General features: G+C 41.4%; 2 protein-coding genes and 1 pseudogene across 3 annotated transcripts in view; 1 reads left to right on the top strand and 2 right to left on the bottom strand.

Annotated features, from left to right (window-relative positions):
• Positions 1 to 339: 339 nt before the first annotated feature.
• LOC116218518 lies at positions 340 to 458 on the top strand (annotated as a pseudogene).
• Positions 459 to 14,431: 13,973 nt separating this feature from the next.
• Positions 14,432 to 19,539, bottom strand: rbp2b (retinol binding protein 2b, cellular). Of its 2 annotated transcripts, none has more exons than XM_031559799.2 (4): positions 19,383 to 19,531; positions 18,428 to 18,606; positions 15,956 to 16,049; positions 14,432 to 14,882 (listed from the first exon to the last, which is right to left on the bottom strand). In XM_031559799.2, exons 1-4 carry the CDS (start codon positions 19,453 to 19,455, stop codon positions 14,869 to 14,871), a joined length of 360 nt encoding a protein of 119 aa, XP_031415659.1. In that variant the 5' UTR covers positions 19,456 to 19,531; the 3' UTR covers positions 14,432 to 14,868. The 2 variants fall into 2 exon arrangements, with proteins under 2 accessions (XP_031415659.1, XP_012697252.1); XM_012841798.3 differs by having other exon boundaries at positions 14,456 to 14,882; positions 15,942 to 16,049; positions 19,383 to 19,539.
• A 4,493-nt stretch (positions 19,540 to 24,032) lies between these two features.
• nmnat3 (nicotinamide nucleotide adenylyltransferase 3) overlaps positions 24,033 to 24,306 on the bottom strand; it is a 16,831-nt gene continuing 16,557 nt past the window's right edge. The window contains exon 9 of the mRNA XM_031559401.2: positions 24,033 to 24,306. This exon is cut by the window's right edge and continues 541 nt beyond it. The gene's annotated coding sequence lies outside the window, so the exon portion shown is untranslated.

Raw genomic sequence — 24,306 nt, 5'->3', positions numbered from 1 at the left:
TAGTTAGTCTTTATTGGATTTGAATGGCTTATTTGTGTGTTTTTATAGTTGTGTGAATGAGACACTGAGGTAGTTGGATTCTACAATATGTGCGTTGCTTTGCTGTGTGAGATTGAAATGATTACTGTCGAATTTTGCAGAGCAATTATTACAACACCAGGAACACACATTAACATGAATATGTTACTCCTGTTCCCTATTTTATCCCTGTTCTTGTCCAGAATAGAGGGCAGATCTGTAACCCTGAATATCACCGGATTCAACCAGTCTACTGTAGCAGTTATTATGGTAGAGTGGTTCAGTTAAGAGTGAATTATGAGGGACTATCCTGACAGATTATTTTGCAGCCACACCACACTGAGCAGGCCCGATCTCATACGATCTCTGAAGCTAAGCAGTGCTGGGCCTGGTTAGTGCTTGGATGGGAGACCACTTGGGAATACCAGGTGCTGTAAACTGAAGCTGGGTGGGCCAATCCCTCGCTCAGTGGATTTACTGGATTAATGAAACATCGAGGACAAGTGGATGCCAAATTCGGTGGAAACTCACTATCGATAGCTTTGTTTTAGGAAAGTGCAAATAATGTTTTTTTAAAGGTCTTATATTACTCCATCATTGAATCATTTTTTGAAAATAGATACTTTCATACATTTAATGAAAGGCATCTGGTAATGGTAATTAGTTTTATACTATAATTGAAGATTCAGTCTTAGGTTTGATCAGTCAGGATTCAGGTTAATTCTTGAAGAATGGCGGCCGACCACTGTGAGACAGAGACTGAGGATCCATCCTCCCTCACAGAACTTCACCTCAGTATATCTGATTATCCCTTGAGGGACAGTCTGTTAAATACACTGATATTTAAGGGGTGTTACTGTCTATTCAAATGGGCCATGGGTGCAGGGCTCTTTGTCTCGACCGGGGGAGGGGGAGGTGAAAGTCTCTGTCTCACTTCACTCATCAGGTCAACCCCAAAAATACCTTCACCCAGGAATGTTAACATGATAGTTAAATCCAAATAAAAGTAACAATTATAAATAGGTATAAGATCATTGAATTATTGACTATGGCATATTCTTATTAACTATACCGGTCCCTTCACTGGTAGTGTCTGGAATAGGAAATCTGAAGCCTGTAGCTACTTGCATTAACTCCTTCCCAGCTCAGATCCCGTTCTCATTTGACTCATGAAGAACTCTGACCATTAAGTGTCATACAGTCATGTAGCAACATTTGTAAATTCAAGCCTTTCATACAGTCAGCTCAACAAATGAGATCATGCTAGTGGGGCAGTAAGTGTGAGGTTGGGCAGGGCTGAGACTGGTGCCCTGCATGGTGGATGCCCCATGAGGTGTGTGTGTGTGTGTGTGTGTGTGTGTGTGTGTGTGTGTGTGTGTGTGTGTCCCTCGAGCAAAGCCAGGAAGACATAACGTTTTTGACATATTAGATGGACAGGTAATGCACCGGAACAATGATGATTGCTTCCGACTACATTCAACTGGTGATAAAGAACTCTGTTTAATAAGCTTTCTATTCAGTGTTGGGAGTTTTTATTTTCAGTTGTCAAAAGTGTTGGGGATGGAATTGGTGATTACAGAAAGTGGTGGGGAAATGACACCTATGACAATTCCTGCAGCACAGATATGGCAAGGTTTAACATCTTTCATAGTGAGTACATATTAAATGATTGACAGGCGTGGGCAGGGCCTGTTTGGACTGGGGGGGTATACTTGATGGCTGTGCCTCCACCTCTCATGAACTAGCCAATCAACTCTGTAAAAACTTGACATGAGTTTTCCCTCCTTCCCTTCCGAGACTCTACACTCCAAACTGAGATTCATGGTAGCCTATGTCAGCGGTTCTCAAACTGGGGTCCGCGGACCCCTTGGGGTCCGCGACGCCTTGCCTGGGGGTCCGCGAAAAAGTCTGGCTTCCAAAGTTTTTTTTAAATTTTTTTAAGTTTAAAAAAAAAAAATTATTGCAATACAGTATACAAAACATGTAGACTAATGTTACACGCTGTACCGATACTAGACAAGTTTTGAAAGGTATAAGTATAGTTACTTCATTAAAATAGCACGCAATCAGAGTGCACTCACTGTTCCGCTCCCTGTCAGGCTGCCTGCACGCATTGACTGCAAGGGCGGGGCTGCCCAACTCTCACCCATGCAACAGACAGCCTTCACTCACAGCGAGTGATCTCAGGGGAGACATGGCCTCATGTGCAGGAGCTCTGGCCAACCGTCCTCGGCTTGTTTTAAAAAAATAAGTGAGATCTGGAATTACTTCGGATACGAAGCAGACTGTGAAGGAAAGCCCATCGACACACAGAGACCCGTCTGTAAAACATGCTTCAAAACCACTCAGGCAAAGGGAGGTAACACGTAAAATATGGCTAAGGACCTCTCAGACAGACACCCCGAACTTTTCAGAGAGTTCAAAGAACGACAGGTTAGCAAATGTGATTAAAAACATGCCCACAAGGTCACCCATATACAGCCTAACACGAGTAGCCTTAGCCTAGTTTAGCGACAAGCGATTTTCCCCATCACAGAATTTTGACTATGCGTAGTACAATGATCATAATGCAGTGTGGTTAACGTAACTAAACCGCACTTTTCACGCTAGTAATGTTAACTGCCATAATCTGCAAGTGATGCATTTAATCTTCCATCAGTACAGGTCGTGTTTATCGTTGCAGAAGGCCCTTTTTTAAAGATAGGTTAGCCCTATTGCATGTAGCTATTCTCGTTTAGGACGTTGATCTAGCTTTCAATTTGGCTGCAAGAACGTAGCCCAGTTCATTGTCAAAATTAACCTCTAGAAAGAAAACGCTATACGTGTATAATCAATGCAGTGATGTCACCATGTTGCTTCCATTAGTATCTTGCTGGAGGCTAATACTATAAATGCCAATTGTTAAGTGTTCGTGACAACGCTAATACAGACAAGTGCTCATCACATCAGCCATAAAACAACTGCAGATTTCTGGTTTCCAAAGGTTGCCATCGTTCAGTGACAACAAGACCGGGTAAATAAACTGCACTGGACAAACTATGTGCTGAGAGACAGGAAACACCCTTCTCATTGATGACACACACACACACACACACACGGCGTGTCAGTCTGGGATACCAGTTTTTGATAACATTAGGGGGATATTTCATGTTTGTTAATGTCTTTGTTAAAAAGAAATCTTCAGAATCATCTCCGTAGGGGAAAACCCTACAATCTGCTTTGATAAAAAAATGTATTCCATCAATATTTGTTTTTTATGTAAGGTAAACATTATTTAGCTTCTCAGCACATTTTCCAAAAAATAATTTACAAATCTATCCTACATACTGTCAAGTAATGCCGAATGTAATACAATGATTATCTAAAACTCTTGTAATATTAGTACTGTATGATTTTAGAGTAAAAGAGTCCAAAAGCATAAAACATTACAAATAGCTATAAGCCTATATGGTTTAATTTGGGATGTGATTATGAGGGGGTCCTCGGAAAATGTTCTACCCTTTGAGGGGTCCCTGGCCCCAAAAAGTTTGAGAACCCCTGGCCTATGTGACACTACCTACTGTGATAAAAACAATACCAATCCATGGATATAGCCATGTTCTGTAACTGTGACAGTACCTCCTATAAAAAAGTTCATGAAAGAGATATTTCAGGCAAACAAGTGGGGTGCCAAATGAATGGACATGTAACTATATAAACACAAACTGCTCTGTCACATTTTTGCACCAATGTGTTTGTATCTTTATCCAAAGAAAATACATAATCAGTGAATAGAGCCTACATTAGGGTGAATAAGCACCATACAACCATAAGTCCAAAAGCACTAAAAGCACATTAAAGAGGTAGACTATTTCATGCATAGACATACTGGGCCTTTAATCCGTTGTCGGCATTAAAATGAAAGTCACACCGTGATTGGTCCTGAACCAATGCACCATGGGATCTTGGATCACCACTTTAAAGTCCTCTCAAAGGCCAAACCGCGATACTTGAATCTGAACCTTCTACCTGCACCGAGTGAGTATTCATTGTAAGATAATATGCTACCAAATGCACTATTGAGCGGTGTAAAACTAGTTAGCTACCTACATTCAAATCATGTAAAATCCTTGCAAACACTGCCTACAGCTAATTTGCTTCTTTTGGCAATATCGTTGGCAATGTGCTGTGTTGAGGGTTTTTCTTACATTTTCGCGGGGTGTTCCGACTCAAACCACAGAACTACAGGGTGCATAAGCTGGGTAGCTTGTGGGAACGACAGGTGTGTTATCTGTCCTTTACATGACCGTATTGCATTACAATTAATTTGAAGATGATACCAATAGTACGTGCTCGTAAAAACATACATAAAGTGGCACATTGTTGCATTCTGCTGCTTTAAGACTTTGTATCGCTGAATGAATGGGCATTTGTTTTGAGGTGTTGGCATTGGAACCTGAGCCCGCCCTTTTACAAAGGAAAGTTTGACAAACAGGTAGCCTGTAATTGCTTAGTAATTGCTTAGTAATGTGGTGTGTTGTTGCGAAAAAACAAGGACTCTCGGAACAGGCGCGCATATTCATTCATTTCATCAATTTAACCTTTATTTAATTCTCGTGAATACATTTGTGATGTTCACATAAACTAGGTGTTTTGATATAGGTACTGAGAAGTCAGTTAATGGCTCTCCGGTACCTTTTTATATGTATGCTGGACATAAATCCAGTCTAGCCATATATATATATAAGTACATGACCCCATCTGACTAGAATAATGGGATGAGTAGCAAACACCTAGGCCTTCAAATTAGGAGGCTAGCCCTTTAACTAGAGACGCTCCTGGGTTGACTGAAGGCAGGTGAACGCTCAAAAGGGGGTGGTGGGAATGTGTTGGAGGGGAGTAGTGGCGGCAAGCTAAGGTTTAGGAATTATCTGAGACAACTTAGACAGCCAAAGGCCTATTTTTGTTTCAATCTAGTTTTGTTTCTTTATTTATGTTTATTGTTTACATTTTCCACTGAGGTTATTCTCAAGTCCGTTGCATTGAGGATTACCGGGATACGGAAGATTCCTTCCAGCTCGGGAAGCGGTGAGAAGGGCGATATTTCTTTTTTTTTGTTCCTGTTTTACGCATGGTAATGCCTTGCGATTTTTGAGTTAGAAGAGGATTGGGTTCGTTTTTGTGGATAACGTTTTGGATTACTGTTTCACACGGGATTGTTCCTGAAACGGGCAGGTACATTATCGCGGAAGCAGGCCGACACTTGCGGCCTGTCGGAACGCTGGCACTTTAAATACAGCTGGAACAGCTGGGACTTGAAAATACTGGTGTCCAAGAACTTTATGTTAACAACACGATAAGATTTTCTTAATAAGGTTAATAACCACGCATGTATTGTTGTGTATACGTGTTTCATTGTATGTATTCTCTGCCTAAATGCGTTAATACAGATCTCCCGATTTTATGAAACAGCGAAATGTGACGAGTTTCTGTTTGATGCAAATAGAATTTGTTATACATTTACAGTAGCCCTAGTTTTCAATGATACCGAGATTACAAATAGACCATAATAAATAACAATAGAAAGTAATAAACATACATAGTAAACCTACAAAAATAAAAAATGTCAGTATTGTATTAAAATGTAAAAACATGAATAACTTTATTCCATAGCACACATTTAAAGCAACCGTATTGAGGGATTTACTATTTTTTAATATGTGTTTTTGTGGGCAACTAGTTTTGTTATCTTCAACATAAGGTCAGTACTCCTTAGTACTGGGGGTGCTTTGTGTGGGTGTACTGACTAGATGTTGCAGCAAAGAGCAGCTATCATTTTGTTTGAAGTAGAAGTGAGGCACAAGTGATTGCCCTGACTGCCTACAGCTCGTGTGTTGTTTGTTTCCTTTCTTTAATTTCTTCATTGTTGGTTTTGCAGCTCGAGCCAAATGCAAAGCTTCCCAATGCATCATCGTCAAATGGAATCCTCTGTGCTTCAGCTGTTTCTGCTGGCCTCCATCTTCTACACAGGTACAGTACAGAGCAACATCACAATGTCATCACCGTCATAACAAATAACTTGTGTATGGTTATGATATGAAAGAACTATCACAATGGTATTACTTTACCTGAGCAGTTGAAAGAGAGATATAAGCTCTCAAGGGGTGAAATTGTAATTTTGAATGCCAAAATGGCATTGACAGTGACATTTGCACTCGTGTTTGTGGGTATCTTCAAAATCAAAATGCAAAAATGTTAAAAAAAAATGTACACTTTACAATTTTGTGAGGCCCAGTTGGTCATATGGTGGTTGGTGTTGGTCTTTTTAGTTGTGTGTGTGTGTGTGTGTGTGTGTTTAGGCTCAGAGATTTTGTTTAATTTTGTCTTCACAGAGGCAAGAGATTTATATGTGCTTGAAGGACAAAATGTCAAACTGGACATCCACGGACATGAAGACTTTAGAAGGGAGGAAATAGATTATGTGCACTGGTCTTTCCATGGACAAGTTCTGAGATATTATCCTGCTAAAGAAAAGTTAAATGTACATCCACAATATGTACTTGATGACACTGTAAAGTTTGATTCTACAAACTTCTCTATAATACTGAAGAACGTGCAGAAAAGTGACAGTGGGCTCTACAGAGGAGAGATGGGTGCTTCAGAGAATCTTTTGTCTACTGAATACAATCTCTCTGTCCTAGGTGGGTTTTTAAATACTTTACAACTATTACGATGAGATTCATGTCAACAGCACTTGGCCAATTTAAAGTTCCTTCTTCTTTGTCTTGCAATACCCCCGTGTGTGTGTGTGTGTTTTCATCAGAGCCAGTATCAACCCCCAACCTGACTGTAGTGTCAAACTGGTCCAGCGCTGACTCCTGTAATGTGACACTGACCTGTAGGGGTCATGACCTCTCTCTGACCTTCATCTGCAACGGCAGCACCTGCACACACAAGGGAGGGACAATTATTGATACCACCCTTGTTGTCGTGTCCAGAGATGATCACATCGTCTGTAACCACAGCAACCAAGTTAGCTGGAGTTGCATTGTCTTTGAAGTTAGACAACTTTGCCCAGTGTATTTCGGTAAGGCTTTCAGACAAATCAGTTTTCATTAACAACCAAATGTGTTTATTTCATGCTGAAATGTTCTTGTAATGTCACGTTTACTTGTCATTCTTCATGATTCCTTTGTAAAAGTTTATCAAATTGAATAGATATGTGATGGCCTTAGATTTCTTTTACATCAGCAGGTATGAATATATATGTGAAGACATACATAATGAGATTTCATTGAAACTCATAATGATGATAATGGAGATGATGCTGGTGATATATTTCCTTTCAGCACAAAGGTCAAACTCCTCTGGAATGGGAGTTTCATCACAGATGTGGATCATCATCTCTGTTAGCTTCCTTATAGCCACTGCTGCTGGTTTCGCTCTCTTCACACTAAGAAGCAAAATAATAGAAAAATGGAAAAATAAAGGTACCTCAAAGAACTTTTCATAGTTTTTCTAAATGCACAACATAATTTTAGTTAATGTTTGAATGATATCTGGTATATATATCTAGGGTTAGGGTTAGGATTAATGATAATGATTAATGTTTGAATGATATCTGGAGCCTCTCTCATTCTGTTCATTTTTAGGTGGGAATGCTGCCCCTTCTGATTCTGAGGTAATTATCCTTCATATGTATATCATGCTAGGAACAGATGTCAAATTAGTGATTCATTTGAAATATTTAACGATTTTGAAATAATGTACGCAAGTGCCTGTTTTGTTAATATTTATGTCAATGCATAAGCAATGTAATGTTTAATATATCTGGGGGCATTCAACATACATCTGACATGGAGCTTAGTTGAATTCACAAACTTGTACATTTATTGCGCACTCAACAGGTAATCTGTGTTTAAAGTTAAAAAGAACATTAGTTTTGTGATTTAAAATATACTTCATTCATGTTGATTCCACATTAATTCTGATTTTACATTTGAATATCCAGTCTCAGTCTCAGAGGGGGAAAAAAAACGATTAATCACAGCAAATTGTGTGATTTAATTCATTTTTAATTCATTGAGTAATTGATTGCATCATTACATAGGAGTAGGGTTTTTAGATGAGACACAATCTGTCTTCTTTCAGGTTAAATCAGTGAAATGATTTACCAGTGGTCGATCCTCTCTCTATTTACAGGTTGCCCGTACATCTGATCTGCCTGCATCTCAGCCCCTCACCTCCAACTCTGGTTCCATGCCCTCCCAGCAAGTTTTGTCTAGTCACTAGACTCTAGTGGGATTCATCAGCCTGAGGCCTTTTATTCTCTCCTGCGGCTTTTAGCTAAAGACTGCCCTCTCCTGGTAATGTCTCTCCATTACATATGGCCCTCCTGCTTTTGTCGAAGCCATCAAATCACAATTCATATTTTGTTTCTGTGGTGAAACAATATTGGTATGTTTGTATTTATTATTATTTCATTGGTTCTTGAGGTTAGCTGAGTTTAGTCAAGTTAGTTTTCTTGCTGTTCTCACTTCAGATATAAACGTGAATTCAGATTTGATGGTCAGAGATCCTTCTCTTTTTTACCTTCCTCTTATGTACAGAAACGTGTGCAGTGCTATTTATTAATCCAATTCATACAATGCAAACTCTGCCATTATGATGATTAATGTTTTATATAATGGGTTAAATAGCCATTCACAGTTTGCAGATACTGTACAGTATATGTAATATTGTAATATATTGTACATATATTTGAGTATAACATGTTTGATTTTGGACTGTCAGGTCCCTTTGGACTTGCCAGTTTATTTTTTATCATTACATCTTATAATGTCTTGACACGACTTGTTTATATCATGAATGGTGCTGTGATCTATTCTATGCCTGTCGTTTTTGATACACATTCTTTTTTTTCATATTTTGAGCCAGCAGTTTTAATGCACAATTCTATGAAGCAGAACGTTTGGGTTCAGCAGACTCCTGGCAGTGGCCTTTACATCTTGGTACTGGGTGCCATTGGCATGCCACTCCTCGTGCCATTGGCATGTCACTCCTCGTGCCATTGGCATGTGCCTCCTCGTGCCACATGTTGATTAAACAGTTAACACCCACTGCCTCATTGGCTGGAATCTCAGATGAGACACGTGTCCTTATGTTAAGATAGGGTTAGTGATTTATTTTAGAAGAATTTTTTATATTTCTTAAAATGATCTTTACATCCTGCAATGAATAAATGAAATGCTCTGACAATAAAAAGAAAGACATATGTCTTCTGTGGCCATCTTTCCAGTCATTTAATCCGGCCCTACTTCAAATCAAATCACACTTTGTTTATACGCCACATTTCATACCAGGATATAACACAGAAGGAAATGGGGGGAAACTCTTGTATGAGAAAGATTTTCCAGAGGGATGGAAAAAACAATATCATGTAAGTGCTAACATATTACAAAGCACACACATACACATGTACAGCAGACCCACTTCAGCCCACTGAGAACAGATAAATATTATAGAGAATGATAGGCGAGATTAAAGAGGTATGTCTTAAATGGCCTTAAATGGCTGAAAGGTTTCCACCGTTTCAGCCATTCTTAGGTCTTCTGGCAGAGTATTCCAAAGGCTGGGAGCATAGAAACTAAAAGCTGCCTCTCCATGTCTCTTTGTCCTGGCCTTTGGAACCGTTCAGAGTTCAGTGCCGGAGGACCTCAGGGATCTACTGGGTGTGTACCTTGAGAGCATGACTGACATATATTCAGGCGCATGACTATGGACTATAGACTAGTAAAATAATCTTGTAATCTATTCTGAAACTGACAGGTAACCAGTGCAGTGATTTTAAGACTGGTGTGATGTGCGCCCGCTGCACGTGACCGGAGTCTTCCACAAGGCTAGGCAGACATATTGTTAAAGCTAGCTAACTTGTGAGAATGAGACATTGAGGTAGATGGATTCGGTTAGCGATGACCACGACTCGTTGTGGCCCTCTCCCCATAGCTCTCTCTCGTGGACTCATCCTCCAGCAGTGGTCAGGCACTGCGTGTTCATGTGTTTTGGAGGAGTGGCTTTAGAGGGGTCTGAAGTAAGGGGCTGGGATTCTTTCCAGCATTGCCTACCCTACCTAAGAACTAAAAAAATACCTGGATCTGATATATGATTTCTGCAACACTGGCACTGAAACCCTTTTATTTTCACTCTGTTATTGTATGTCATGTGTCTAATAATGAAAAATAATGCATTATAGTGATTGTCATATACAGTGTTTAAGGTATTGTCGCCTCAGTTTCAAATTCTAACGGTTTAATTCTAACCCCCGTCTCACATAAATCAATGGGTATTCTGTAAATCCATTCCTCATTCATTTCATACAAAACATATACCAACAGTATAACAATGCAACATTAGAGAGAAACAAAGACTGCAGGGTTGTTGGAATAGGCCTACTTGGCCTGGATGCTCTGTGCAAACATGGAGTTTACGACTGAAAAGGAACTGTTGGCTTGTCCTCAAGCCTTTCATATGAAAAGGAGTTTTGCCAGGCATTACCACAGTATGTGCATGCTATATCCTACTTGTCTTCGAACTGTGTCCTCATGTACTTCACCTAGACACACACACAGACACCCAGGCCCTATACACCTACCTGATCTATTTTAATGTCCTATTTCTATTAGATTCCTATGTTCAAGAACAAACCTCTTGTGAGGTATTTTCACATTATCAGATGCATCCCTATCCCTACCAGCAACTCAGTTATCCACTACACTACAGTAATGACTGTACCACAGTCTACCGTGGGCTGACAACCATTTTAATTAATGACCACTCTGTGACATTCAACATGGAGTCATTCTCATTCGACAACGGCTGTCATCTACACGTCTACATCTTCACGATTGCATTAAATGTGATTGTGTGCATGAAGTATTCCAGCATCATCATAAATTGACTGCTGAGACGGTCGATTTAAGGGTAAAACAGCCAAATCAAACAAAACCCGAACATGACTGTTACTGCTTCATTGACCGCTTCATAAAAGAAGGGAGGCGGACGACAAAGCTGTCTATCTCTAAATGATGCTGATATTTTTATTAAATCAATACAAAAGTATAAAGAAAATAAAAGCATGTCTAGGGGCTTTGGTGTCTGTATGGATGGGTGTTAGCAGTGTGGTCAGGAATTTAGTGTAAGTGTGTGAGTGCGTCAATAAGCGGAAATGTATAGAATGACGTGTGCTGAGAGAGAGAGAGAGAGAGAGGCAGGTGTCCACAGGTCCTTTTATCTGCCACACCTCCCCAGGTGTGGGTAATCAGTCCAATCAGCCAATCACCCTCCCCACTGTGGCCAGTAGGCCATGCATTGCCACTACACAATCTGCAGGAGACGCAGGGGGGCGTAACAGTGACACATACCCTAGCCTCCAATATGTGGGATGCTGTGCTGTGTGAGATGGAAATGATGATGATGATGATGATGTCTAATGTTGCAGATCAATAATTACAAGACCAGGAACACACATTCACATGAATATGTTATTTATTCAGCAGCACCAGGAACACACATTAACATGAATGAATATGTTATTTATTCAGCAGCACTCCTGTTCCCTATTCTATCCCTGGATTCAACCAGTCTACTGTAGCAGCTAGACTGATATGGTCGAGTGGTTCAGTCAGGAGCAAATTAGGAGGGACTATCCTGACAGATTAAAGATAACAACGGTTAGGGTGACGTTGAATAGCACCACCTTCTCTCTGGAGCTGAAGAACCTGCAGAAGAGGCACGGTGGACTCTATAGAGGAGAGGTCAGAGAGGAGAGGGGGATTGTCTGTGCTGACAACAACTTATCTGTCTTGGGTGGGTCAACATCTTTTATTTTATTTTAAAGGGGTACAAAAATGTATGTTTTCTGCAGCACAGAAAGAAAGCAGGGTCAGGTATTCATTTCATTTCATTTTCTTTTCTTTTTCTTGACTGTTAGCAAAGTTGTTGACTCGCTAGTTTGTCATAAACGAGGAAAGCACATTTCAACAGGTTTCCCTAGGTTTAGCCGCTAGGGGGAGCTCCAAGCCAAAAACTCTGTAGTGCTGCTTTAATTATGGTAATAATGTGATGCGCTGCTTAACTATTAACGGTGTGTTCTCCTCTCCTGTTCTCCTTTCAGAATCCCCTCATATAGAGAGAGGGATGTCTTTCTCTACCTCCCATATCACAGCTCCAGCCTCTCTTTCACTGCTGCTTAATCGTGCATTAGTAGTGCAAAATGTCAATGGTGTTTCAGCTCTGTAGGCTGTAATAACAATGGATTTGAAATTGGTCACAATTGAAAATGATTATGTAACTTTACACACAAGTGAGTACATTTTCTTGGCACTTCTCAGTTGTATGATGTTGTATGATGACCCCTCTGACGTAACCTGCTCAAGTAATCTAACAGTAATCGTAAGATGTTGTATACACATGTAATTTCCCTCTGTTGAGACGAGAGAAATGCCAAAGACAGACATAAGTGTGCAGCTACTTTCTGACTGAGGTTTTACATGGTACTGCTGAAACTACTATGCTGCTTCCCATTCAAGACTGCTCTACACTCCCCTGTAGAGTGTCTGCTAAATACCTGACCTTTACCTTTTTAAGATGTAACACGAAGCACAAAAAGGCATAATTGGGTTGCGATAAAAGCAACATAAGCATTTTCATCCAATCGTCAGTCTAGTCACTTATCGTGTATGGTTTAATAAGCCATCCAATTACATCTAGGTGCAACATCACGGACATGCACCATGACTGCGGAATGCAAACCTCCTTTAACCTTTTTGCTGCTTCTTTTCACTCAGTACTAGTTTTTTTGTTTTTTTTCTACCTATAACGTACCGTCTGCCATTCTGTCAGAAAACCCTCAGTGCACGACCTGCTTCATTCCACACTGGAGTTTTTAACTGCTGTAGATCAGTTTGGTTAGCAGGCCTGGTCTTTGTGCAGTTGTTGGGGCAAGCTAACTAACTGGAAGTAAGTACTTGAAGGACGGCCTTTAAGGAATGTGTGTTCTGCGGATCAAGATGTGATTAAGATAACCCAACACACAACTGGATTATGGAGAACGAGGCTCAACTGAAAGATACGTTCATCAACTAATTACATATACCGTATGATGTTTACAATTAAGAGTAGTGTTAGAAATCGTATAAATTGATGTCTTCCTCTTGATTTCCAAATAAATTCAGTGGCATTCATGAAATTGAAAATCTTCATGTCATCCATGAAGAGACACCTCTAGTCTCCTTTTAAGAGGGCAGCTGTATTACACTGGGGGACCTAAAGGAATCTAACATGGCAGTGGAAGTACTAACCAGCTTTGATAGATATCTTTCTTTTCATTTCACACAGAAGCTCACATCCTGTGTGTACTTGGATTGGTGTTGGTGAGGATCAGAGATTGTGTTTCATTTGGTTTCCACAGAGGCAAGAGATTTGTATCTGTGTGAAGGACATCATGTCAAACTGGACCTCCACTGACATGAAGAATTTAGGAGACAGGATATAGATGATGTGCACTGGTCCTGTGGAGGCTATCCTATTAGCCTCAGTGTGGACGGCAAAGTGTTCCCAACGCGTTGCAAATAATCCTTGGTCCAGGCATGAACTCTCTTTGGGTGGTGTTCCCGTTTATTATAAAGGTAGAAATTTGACATAAAATTGGTCCTTTCACCCAGTGCTGTTTGCCTATTAACAAGAGGCTGTCGGTGAAGTGGCTTTCAGAGCGACGGTAAGAACCGTGTGTTCCCCGCCATCCACACCTTTCCCTAATTGAGTAATCACACCTGTAGATATACCCAATTTCCCGTGACGTGCCACACCCAGTGCAATACTCCCCCAAGTGGCTAAAATAAGTAACACTAAAATAAAGCTAACTAAAAGGTGGATAGAAATGGCTCCTAAAGGTCCATTTCCATCAGCCGGTTGTGAGATATTCTCTTGCAACAGAAAATGTAATTGTACTTCCACAGTATAGGCCTGCTCTGCTGACAGGGTGGAGTTTGAATCTAGAAACATCTCTATGAAAGTGATAATAGACTCTACAGAGGAGAGAATGGTGTGACAGATCATGTTTTTTCCACTGAATACGCGGCCGGCCTCAGTCTGAAGATCTATTGGTTGGATGGGACGGTGTTCTAGTTTACCTGCACTAAATGCTGTTTCCCAAACAAGGTTTAGAGGGGCCCAGTATTATGACTGACAGTCCAGAATGAACTTGCTAAATTGATCATCATTGGATTCATTTACTTTTGATGGGTATGTATGTGTTTGCTCGAAACGAAGAAAGGCCAAAAATGGTCTGCTATATTATACTAACTCTCTCTCACACACACACACACACACACACACACACACACACACTAAAAAGTAATTAGCGCACTAGTGCATGACACTGCACATACAGATGTATTTATATGAGTGCTAACAAGGGCACAGAGATCAGGTTTTCTTTACTTACGAGCCACTTAAATGCACAGTCACAATTTCACAACGTAGGAATTCATGTTTATTCAAACAATCCCTTTAACTGCACAAATGCATGAAACTGCATTTTGAATGAACTATGTAAGTTGTGAAAAACAGACATTTACATGCTGAAGAGACTGAATAGCTATACATTACTGAAATGTATTTAACACTGGTTTGGAATGTAGATAGTATATCCTTGTCGTTTTACTGTTCAATATGTACAACAGAATATAAATATTTCCCGGCGTTCATCAGGAAACCACAATGGATGAGTTATGTTGGTGGTAACATCCATAATATTCAGTGAGAGATTAATCTCATTCCTTTCTCTTGAACACCTGGATGCAGACTTTGTCCTCACACGTCAGCTCCTGAGAACAGAGAGGTTACACAAGGGTAAGAAGAAAAGTAAACATTTAGGCAGGAAAGGTGCAGGCAATTCAGGTGCAGTTCTGCTTCTCTCCACTGAGTAGCGACAGTAGTTGTGTCTGATTTCACTAGTCTTGTAAAAGTGCAGTATGCAGACTTCTTGTCAAAACCATAAAATATGCTTCCACAAGTAATTCTAAAGGTATGATTAAACATCTGAATATATTTCTGAGCGATAAATGTGCAGCTAGTCAAAAAGGACTAAAAATGTCATAAAATGTTTCAATTTTATATAGCACCATTATCAATCACTGTCTCAAAGTGCTTTGCAGAGCTTGAGGCCTAGAGCAAGCACAAGGTGACAGAGGCAAGGGAAATAAATACCCTTCCTTTTAACCCGAAGAAACCTTCTGTAGAGCCCCAGTTCAAAAGGGGGGACCCATCGTCTTGAGGTCTGCCCAGTAGAGGGGCTGAAAGCACTAAGATGCTTGGAATGTATAGAACTACTGGGAAACCCTCAGTTCAGATCCCCATCACTGATGTAATTCATCTTGGTTGCTGTAGAACCATTTTCACTTATTTACAAAACAACTCATGTCACTGCAGCTGGAAGATCAGACAAGTAGCTAGACATTTGACATAAATTGTATCAGTGAAACTAATCAGTAGTAGTACTACAATTACAACATAAATATGTTTCATTATGATAATTTTCCTATGACTGTGTGGTTTGCATTTCACGTACCAACTGTCTTATAATCAAAAAAACAATAATAATGATACGCATTATAGAGGAATGAGGAAGGATAAAACAATATCTATCATCCCTAAAATTAGTTTTTGCATTCTGATATGTGTTACTTTGACTTATTCATAATAACATTTGGACTCAATTTCTTTGTATTGTTTTGAGTTTAGTGTTCTTTCCTGGTCATTAAGTTTAGTTTTCTCTCATCCAGTAGCGTACATGTACAAACATTGGTTACGCAATATTTGTTTAGCATTTTTTTCTCTTCACTCAGTGACTTTTTCTTCAAGCAAGTAATTGACATGTCCCCTACCAGATACAGTTTACCATCATCATCATCTATCCAGTGCTTCCATCCCCGGTTGGCCTTCTCCCCCTTCTGAGTGCAGACCAGTTTGTCTCCCTCCCAGGTCGCCAGCGCCTGTAGGGGGCGATATAGTGAGGACGGACGAGGCTGTGTGGGAACTTAATTGATCTGACCATTGACTCTGTGGGGAAAATACGTGTTTGAACCCCTGCCGATTTTGCAAGTTTGGCCACTTGCAAAGTCACAAATGTGTGATCTATAATTGTAATAGTAGGTGTATTTTAACAGTGAGAAACAGAATATCAAAAAAAAAATCCAGAAAACTGCATTTTATAACATTTATGACTTAATTTGCATTTGATGCAGAAAATAAGTATTTGAACCCCTAGCAAAACATGACTTAGTACTTGGTGGAATAACCCTTGTTGGCAAGCACAGACGTCAGACTTTTCTTGTAGTTGGTCACCAGGTTTACACACATCTCAGGAGGGATTTTGGTCCACTCCTCTTTGCAGATCCTCTCCAAATCCTTAAGGTTGCGTTTTCAATGGGAGGGAATGAGGGAATGAGGTTCAAGCCCAATATTCCACGTTACATGGCCCCATCCATAGTCCCCTCGATGCAGTGGAGTCGTCCTGTACCCTTGGCAGAGAAACAGCCCCAAAGCATAATGGGTCCACCTCCATGCTTGACGGTGGGGATGGTGTTCTTGGGGTCATATTCAGCATTCTTCCCCCTCCAAACGCGGCAAGTCGAGTTGATGCCAAAGAGCTTGATTTTTGTCTCATCTGACCACATCCTGTCTCCTAATCCTCCTTTGAATCATTCAAGTGTTCATTGGCAAACTTCAAATGGCCCTGTACATGTGCTTCCTTGAGCAGGGGGACCTTGCGAGTGCTGCAGTACTTCAAACCATTACGGCTTAGTGTGTTGCCAATGGTTTTCTTGGTGACTGTGGTCCCAGCTGCCTTGAGATCATTCACAAGCTCCCCCTGTGTAGTTCTGGGGTTATTCTGCACCTTTCAGATGATCACCGATACCGCACGAGGGGATATCTTGCATGGAGCCCCAGACCTAGAGCGATTGACAGTTGTTTGGTGTTGCTTCCATTTACGAATAATCGCACCAATAGTTGTCTGCTTCTCACCAAGCTGCTTGCCGATGGTTTTGTAACCCATTCCAGCCTTGTGCAGGTCTACAATCTTATCTCTGACGTCCTTGGTCAACTCTTTGGTCTTGCCCATGGTGGTGAGGTTGAAGGTGTGAAGTATGATTCTTTGGACAGGTTTCTTTTATACACGTCACCAGTTGAGATCAGGTGTACCTTGTTAGGCCTAGTGAGGGCTAATCTGTGTGCTTCTTGGGCACATAACTGGTCATTGGGAGCCAGAATTCTTGCTGTTTGCTTGGGGGTTCAAATACTTATTTTCTGCATCAAATACAAATAAAGTCATAAATGTTATAAAATGCAGCTTTCTGGATTTGTTTGTTGATATTCTGTTTCTCACTGTTAAAATACACCTACTATTACAATTATAGATCACACATTTCTTTGCAAGTGGCCAAACTTGCGAAATCGGCAGGGGTTCAAATACTTATTTTCCCCACTGTACATATAGAGGAGTTACTGACCTTGGCACTGTTAACATTTCAGTCCAAAGAGAGAGAGAGAGAGAGGGGGAAATGTCCACGTACAAATTCCCTGAGATTGCAGTTTTACTATGTACATTTCTGAGATAAGCATTGCTATATCTACCCATCTAAATAGAGTAAGCGATCTGTCTAAACAGGTATCGGATAGGTCAATCCAGTCTAAATAGAAATCCAGACGGAACAGCTAACTCTACCTGAAGTGTACATTTGGAAAGCACACAGAGAGAACCCAAAAGGTGAACACACTCAGAGAGAGAGAGAGAGAGAGAGAGAGCAGTTCAGAGAGAGAGAGAGAGAGAGGGAGAGAGAGAGAGAGAGAGAGAGAGCAGTTCAGAGAGAGAGGGGAGAGGGGGAGAGAGCAGTTCAGAGAGAGAGAGAGAGAGAGAGAGAGCAGTTCAGAGAGAGAGAGAGAGAGAGAGAGAGAGAGAGAGCAGTTCAGAGAGAGAGAGAGAGAGCAGTTCAGAGAGAGAGAGAGAGAGAGCAGTTCAGAGAGAGAGAGGGGGGGGAGAGAGAGAGAGAGAGCAGTTCAGAGAGAGAGAGAGGGGGAGAGAGAGAAGTTCAGAGAGAGAGAGAGAGAGAGAGAGCAGTTCAGAGAGAGAGAGAGAGAGAGAGCAGTTCAGAGAGAGAGAGAGAGGGGGAGAGAGAGAGCAGTTCCGAGAGAGCGAGAGAGAGAGAGAGAGAGAGAGAGAGGGGGAGAGAGAGAGAGAGAGAGAGAGCAGTTCAGAGAGAGAGAGAGAGGGGGGAGAGAGAGAGAGAGAGAGAGAGGGGGAGAGAGAGAGAGAGGAGGAGAGAGAGGGGGAGAGAGAGCGAGTTGTATCCCTGCACCCCAGCGCTGTCACCTTGACCACCCTGTTGTCCAGGCCTTTGGTGTGCTCGTCCCTCTCCAGTCCGACGGTGAAGGACAGCTCGTAGTTTCTGAAGGTGCTGAGGGTCTTGATTGTGATCGCGTCGCCATCCTGAATGAAGACTTTGGTCTGGTGGAGGTGGCACGCAATCTTACGGGTGGCAAAATCAATGTCTGTGAAGAGGACAATTTAATTATTTGGGAAACTTTTCAAATTCCACTTTGGGCACCTTACCTGCACATACACACAGAAGGAGAGAAAGAGGGAGAGGGAGAGAGGCGGAGTAAGCTGATTCAGCAGAAAATCTGGTTAGGTAATCATTAAAAGTTACACAGAAACACAACTTCAACCCAAATTCAAGCCATTATGCAGCTTTCACAATACAGATAGATATCACCACTCATCTGCTATAACCTGTTTGTCTATGCAGAGGAGGCCCAGACTGCAGATCTTTCTGGAATGGACCTGGTCTTTAGCTTTGCCAGAGATAGCAGCTATGATTCTGGTCCAAGGTTTAGCTTCTAGGAGGGCCAGAACTGGGCCAGAAGTGGGCCTGATCTGTTTCAGATGCATCCACGGCCTTAAGGCCAAAACATAGCAAGCGAAGGAATGGAATAGAATCTATTGAAGCTAACAGGGCAACACACATGGCAAGTGTCGGCTGTCTCAAGTCGCCCCTTTTCCAGGCGATTTTTTACATAAAAAAAACAACTGTCTGGTCATCGCTTGCCAATGTGCGGTTGCCTTAAGAGACTAGTTGCCGGCTCTTACTCAGTGATCCACTGCCATAATAAAAACAACTGTCTGGTCATCGCTTGCCAATGTGCGGTTGCCTTAAGAGACTAGTTGCCGGCTCTTACTCAGTGATCCACTGCCATAATAAAAACAACTGTCTGGTCATCACTTGCCAATGTGCGGTTGCCTTAAGAGACTAGTTGCCGGCTCTTACTCAGTGTCTTCAGATACTCCTCAAAGTTATCACTCCTCTCCAGATCCCAATGCCCGCTGAAGTCCGTCGGCATGGCTCTGCTCTGCTGTGCTCTGCTCTGCTCTGCTCTGCTCTGCTGTGCTGTGCTGTTCTGAACCGCGCTGTGTCGTGCTGTGCTGTTCTGAACCGCGCTGTGTCGTGCTGTGTCGTGCTGTGTTGTCGCGTCGTGTTGTGTGGGCTCCGGCCTGGCCTGGACTTTGGATGGCTCGCCTTGGCAGAAAGGATTGGGTGCAGAGCGACCCTGTCTTTTATACCGCGCAGGCCTTGCTGGGTGGATGCAGGGCAGAGTACCATTGATAAGAGGGGTTACTGGGAGACAGGGGGGAGGAGGAGTGCACCCGTAGGGCTCCTGACAATGCATGAAACAGGGTCAGGACTTCAGCATGCAATTATAAAACACCCAGCAATAAAGACCCACCCGTAGAACTAAGGCAGGGGGGATATATTTCCCAGCTGGATTCCTGTGGTCTGTTAGCAACATTTACTTGAACATGCATGGACAAACTGGTGCATAGATTTTAGTTGGAGGGGGAGAGTCTATACTACGTGTAGTGTATGCAGACGCTCACTCAAAGTTCACTCATAGCCTGTCATACATGAACACAGTATCTGTCCCACAGTGTAAATATGCTTGATGTTTCCCGTCATGGGAGTGGAATCTCTGAGCCCTATCAGGCTGTGTTGCCTCACGGGTCCAGATAGAGGCCGGCTTAGGGCCAGATGCTGCCCGGATCTGGCGTGGCGTTGTACGTCGGAGGCCGGCTCAGAGTAAAACTGAGACCTGATGTAGTTGGCTCTAATCCAATCAGGCCTGGATCCATACTAACTGGATCCATGGTAGATCAGATAAATGATTAGTGAGGACTAAGGGCATAAATGCTTTTGAAAATGACAGAAATCGCATGAAATTAAAGTGTTTTTTTTTAAAAACCATTTAGCCAGTAACAAGTACAACATTTCTCCACATTTCTGCTTCCATTTTAGCAATGGGCTGATCTGTTTAACTGTGAGTACTGAATGGCTGCAACATGCACTGCTACGCTGCTTCATTTGAAACGCCCCAAATACCCAGAAACCAAATCCAGGGGGTAAAATTACAGCATGTTACAAATGTATGTTTGCAGCGTAAAACAACTTAGCCCATCACGGTGCTGTTAAAAGGCATGTTTGTGAGGGTGACAGGTACTCCGCCTCTCGGTCTCCTCCTCCTTCCCTGCTTTTCACATGAGAGCCCTTTTAATTCACCCACTTTGATCATCTCCAGCCTCATCACACAGAGCCAGAGGAACTTTACGTAAATCTTGTTAGACTTCAGCTCTTTGTTCTGTTGTTTTTTCCCCAAGTCTTACTCATTCCTCATTGAACGGCTCGGAGGTAGACGTGGTCTATCGCTGACTGCTGACAATTTGCAAACAAAGGTCCTTTGGAGTGATTCCGCTGAAGAACTTTTTGTGGTGCTTTAAAGAACCCATACACAATACGGCCCTCTGAAGAACCGTTTCAAATTCGGTTCCTCAAAGAACCAGTCATGGTTCCAAGAAGAACCTTCGCAAATGGGTCTTTCTAGCACCCCATTAGAAAAGGTTGAAAAGAACCAGCTATCTCAGTTATTTAAAGAGCCACCCTATGCTTCTCATTATATCCCCTACTAGTTTCTCAAAGAACCAAAGAAAAAAATGTGCAACTCTTCACGCATCCTCCAACCGTACTTCTCCTATTCCAGGGTGCCCCACACACTAGTGCTTCACCCATCTCAGGGGTTCCTCACACAGGGCCACCCGGTCTTATAACCCGAGCCTACAGGGTACCAAACCTGCACCCTGACGGCAGTGCCTGGCTCGATGGTATGGCAGTCAGAGCACATACGGCACTCCGTCATAGACACTGATTGTAACCCCTGTCTCTCATTTATCTATATATTGTCTACAAAACTGTTGAGTCCTTTGCAGAGTTTGGTTCCACCTTAATCGTGAGTATATTTACATTTAGTCAGTATATTTATGGGTTAGAATACAAATCTTACAGGGTGTCCTGTCTGTGAGTCAGGGTGCCTATACTGTTTATGTATGAATTAATATGAACATTTTAAGAGTATCCATGTTCTTTGCTGACATTCTTGGACTAACATTTTGTCCTGATGTTATTGATTGTGTGGCCAGCTAGGAGTGGTCACACCAAGACCATAGTCCCTTGGGTCGCTTGGGTCTCTTGGTTCTGTCAAGAAGATTGCCTGTCATGTCCAAGAATTGTATAACCTGTTGTTGTAAATACTACAGCAACTACTAATTATACTGTAGCATGTAGAGTGATGTGTGTGTATGCGATTGCCTGCCTTTCTGTGTGTGCATGTCATATGATGTCCTCAAAGTGTTCCATGCGTAGAAGCTTATGTCTAATAATTCCATTTTAGTGTTCTAATTTGGAGTGTTTTATGTTTCTCCTCTTATGTTAATGTCTAAGTGTATTTTAATTTTTTTCAAAATGTTTCTGTGAGATTACTATAATATTATTGACATAAAACATGCTAATCATACACGAAAAAATAAAGAAACGTGGAATTTCAAAATATTGAAATATTACCACACTACATCTACACACACAGACACAAACAGCACCCCTCTCCCATACCATGTACACAACAAAAAAACACTCCAATAAAGTATTTTCCCATCCACTGATATATTTCAGTGCAGTCGGATATTTACCATCCCTACAAACTTGGTCTCTTTTATTTACATTTACATGTCACTTGTATGTAAATATTTTTCATTAATTCCCTCACAGACACATCTGCCAAACAACTCAGCCAGATGTGATTGTTGTCATCACAGAAATATTTCAAAATGTTGATGTCAGGAACATTACAGATACTGGTCTCGAATCACTGTAGTACAGCACAATAGCTACAAAGTGAAAATTACAGATGAATCACTTAAATTCCTTCCCATCCAAGCACAAAGACAGATGCTCATTAAAACAAAAGGTCTGACCACATCAAAATGAGACAGTGTATGCTTGACTGCAGATTATATGCACACGTGTCCTCCAGTTTAGATTGCAATGCTGTGTGCACTGGGGTAGGACTCTGAAATAGATGAGATGCAAGAGCAATGGACCAAGGACTGTGAAAGGCATATTTGCCAGTTCTCACAGAATGATTTCTATTTTAAATACAAGACATCGCAAGGTCAAAGAAGCACACATTGAGTTAATACAGTGTAGAAAATGATGTTTTGGTAATGCAAACCATTTTCAAGCAAATGACACTCTTTGCAAACATTCAGGTTTTTTTTTCCAGAGGTGCTTGTTTACACTGACTGTCTTGGTTTGCTTGGATGCCCTGTACGTCCTCCCGGTGCCCTGCACTTCCTCCCGGTGCTTGGCTGCTGAATGCATCTTCATCCTCCTGCTTATGTCGACCCAAAGAGCATTACATAGGAAGTGACTGACATGATGCTATGACATAGTACTCACTGTCTCCACTGTCAGACAGATACAATCTTACTACGGCTCTGTGGGAGAAGAATGTTTCGGGAAGAATCAGTGAAATTTTCAGAAACATTCTTCAGGAAGAGTAGGTTATGATCTGGCTTTAAAATTTGTATAATCTTTGATACTCTAAAGCCTTCAACAACTTAATACTAACATGACAAGTCCTTGATTAGCCGGTGGATGCCAACTGAACAGTCTGTTTTGTGCACTGCCTTAAAACACAGCTTTCTAATTTTCTCTCCTTTAGAGTATGAGCACTGTTGTGTAAAAGGTAATCTCAACTGCTAAACCAAAGTAGATTATATTTGTATTGAAGAAAGGGTCTTTCATGGGCTTGAATAGAAGCAACACTGCACTCAATACAGCACTCATTACTGGCCAAACCCTGAACCAACACAATTACTCAAATCAAAGGTCATGAATTACCTTTAAAAAAAAAAGCCATGACTTCTGGAGACTAATCATTGGCATTTCTGAAGACTCTGTCATCTCCAGCATGGATTTGTTCCCGGAATGTGTGGTGGTTATAGATTTATTTGAATGGATGTGCAAAACAAAAATGATTGGAGCAAGACAACTAATCATATTGGTCATTTCTGGAGTCACAGACAATGGCAGCTTTGCACTGGGTCCATCTAATACGCATGGTGAATTATCAGACCTGCCCATAAAGTTTCTTTGAGTGCTTTTGTGGTATGTATGATTGAAGATCTCCTTCTTAAAGCCAAACTGGGATTTTTAACTGTGTCGGTGTTTACAGCATGCTATTTATTTACTCTCCTGAGTTCACCAATCAGATGTATCAGTGAAACTGTGTTAATTACATAATGCAGTGTGTTAATTGCATAATGTAGAATAATGTTAATTACATAATACAGTGTGTTAATTGCATAATGTAGAATAATGTTTCTGTGGCTCAACTACTCAAGGATCTCTTCTAACACCAGGCTCATATGTTTGATACGCAGGAGACAGACATATTGATGAAAATGTATATCTGTACTGTACTATAAGTTACTTTGGATACAAGTGTTTGCTAAATGAATAGATGTATATTGGAGAGATCTTGGAAAAAATTGGTCAAAGTGAGGTAAAATTGGCAGAAAACATTCCAAACCCTTTTTTTGGTTTCAAAATCATTAATTTAATTGTATTTATTTCATTGATGGCACATCGTCATAACATCAGAGGGAAAACACAACACGAGTGGCTAACCGCCTCCTAAACTATCACTGGACTCAGTTTGGGTTTGACCTCCGACCTCCAGGGCATGACCTCCCGGGTCCAGCTACACTGAGTTACCAAACACACCCCTCTCCTCCTGTGATCTCTCTCTCTCCAGTGAGCAGAAAGCAGCATCACTGCTAACTTCTCCTTCTCTCTCTCCCATTCG

The sequence above is a fragment of the Clupea harengus genome, chromosome 22 (assembly GCF_900700415.2).
Source record: "Clupea harengus chromosome 22, Ch_v2.0.2, whole genome shotgun sequence".
Classification (NCBI taxonomy): domain Eukaryota; kingdom Metazoa; phylum Chordata; class Actinopteri; order Clupeiformes; family Clupeidae; genus Clupea; species Clupea harengus.
This window is presented reverse-complemented; position numbering and strand designations above follow the sequence as displayed.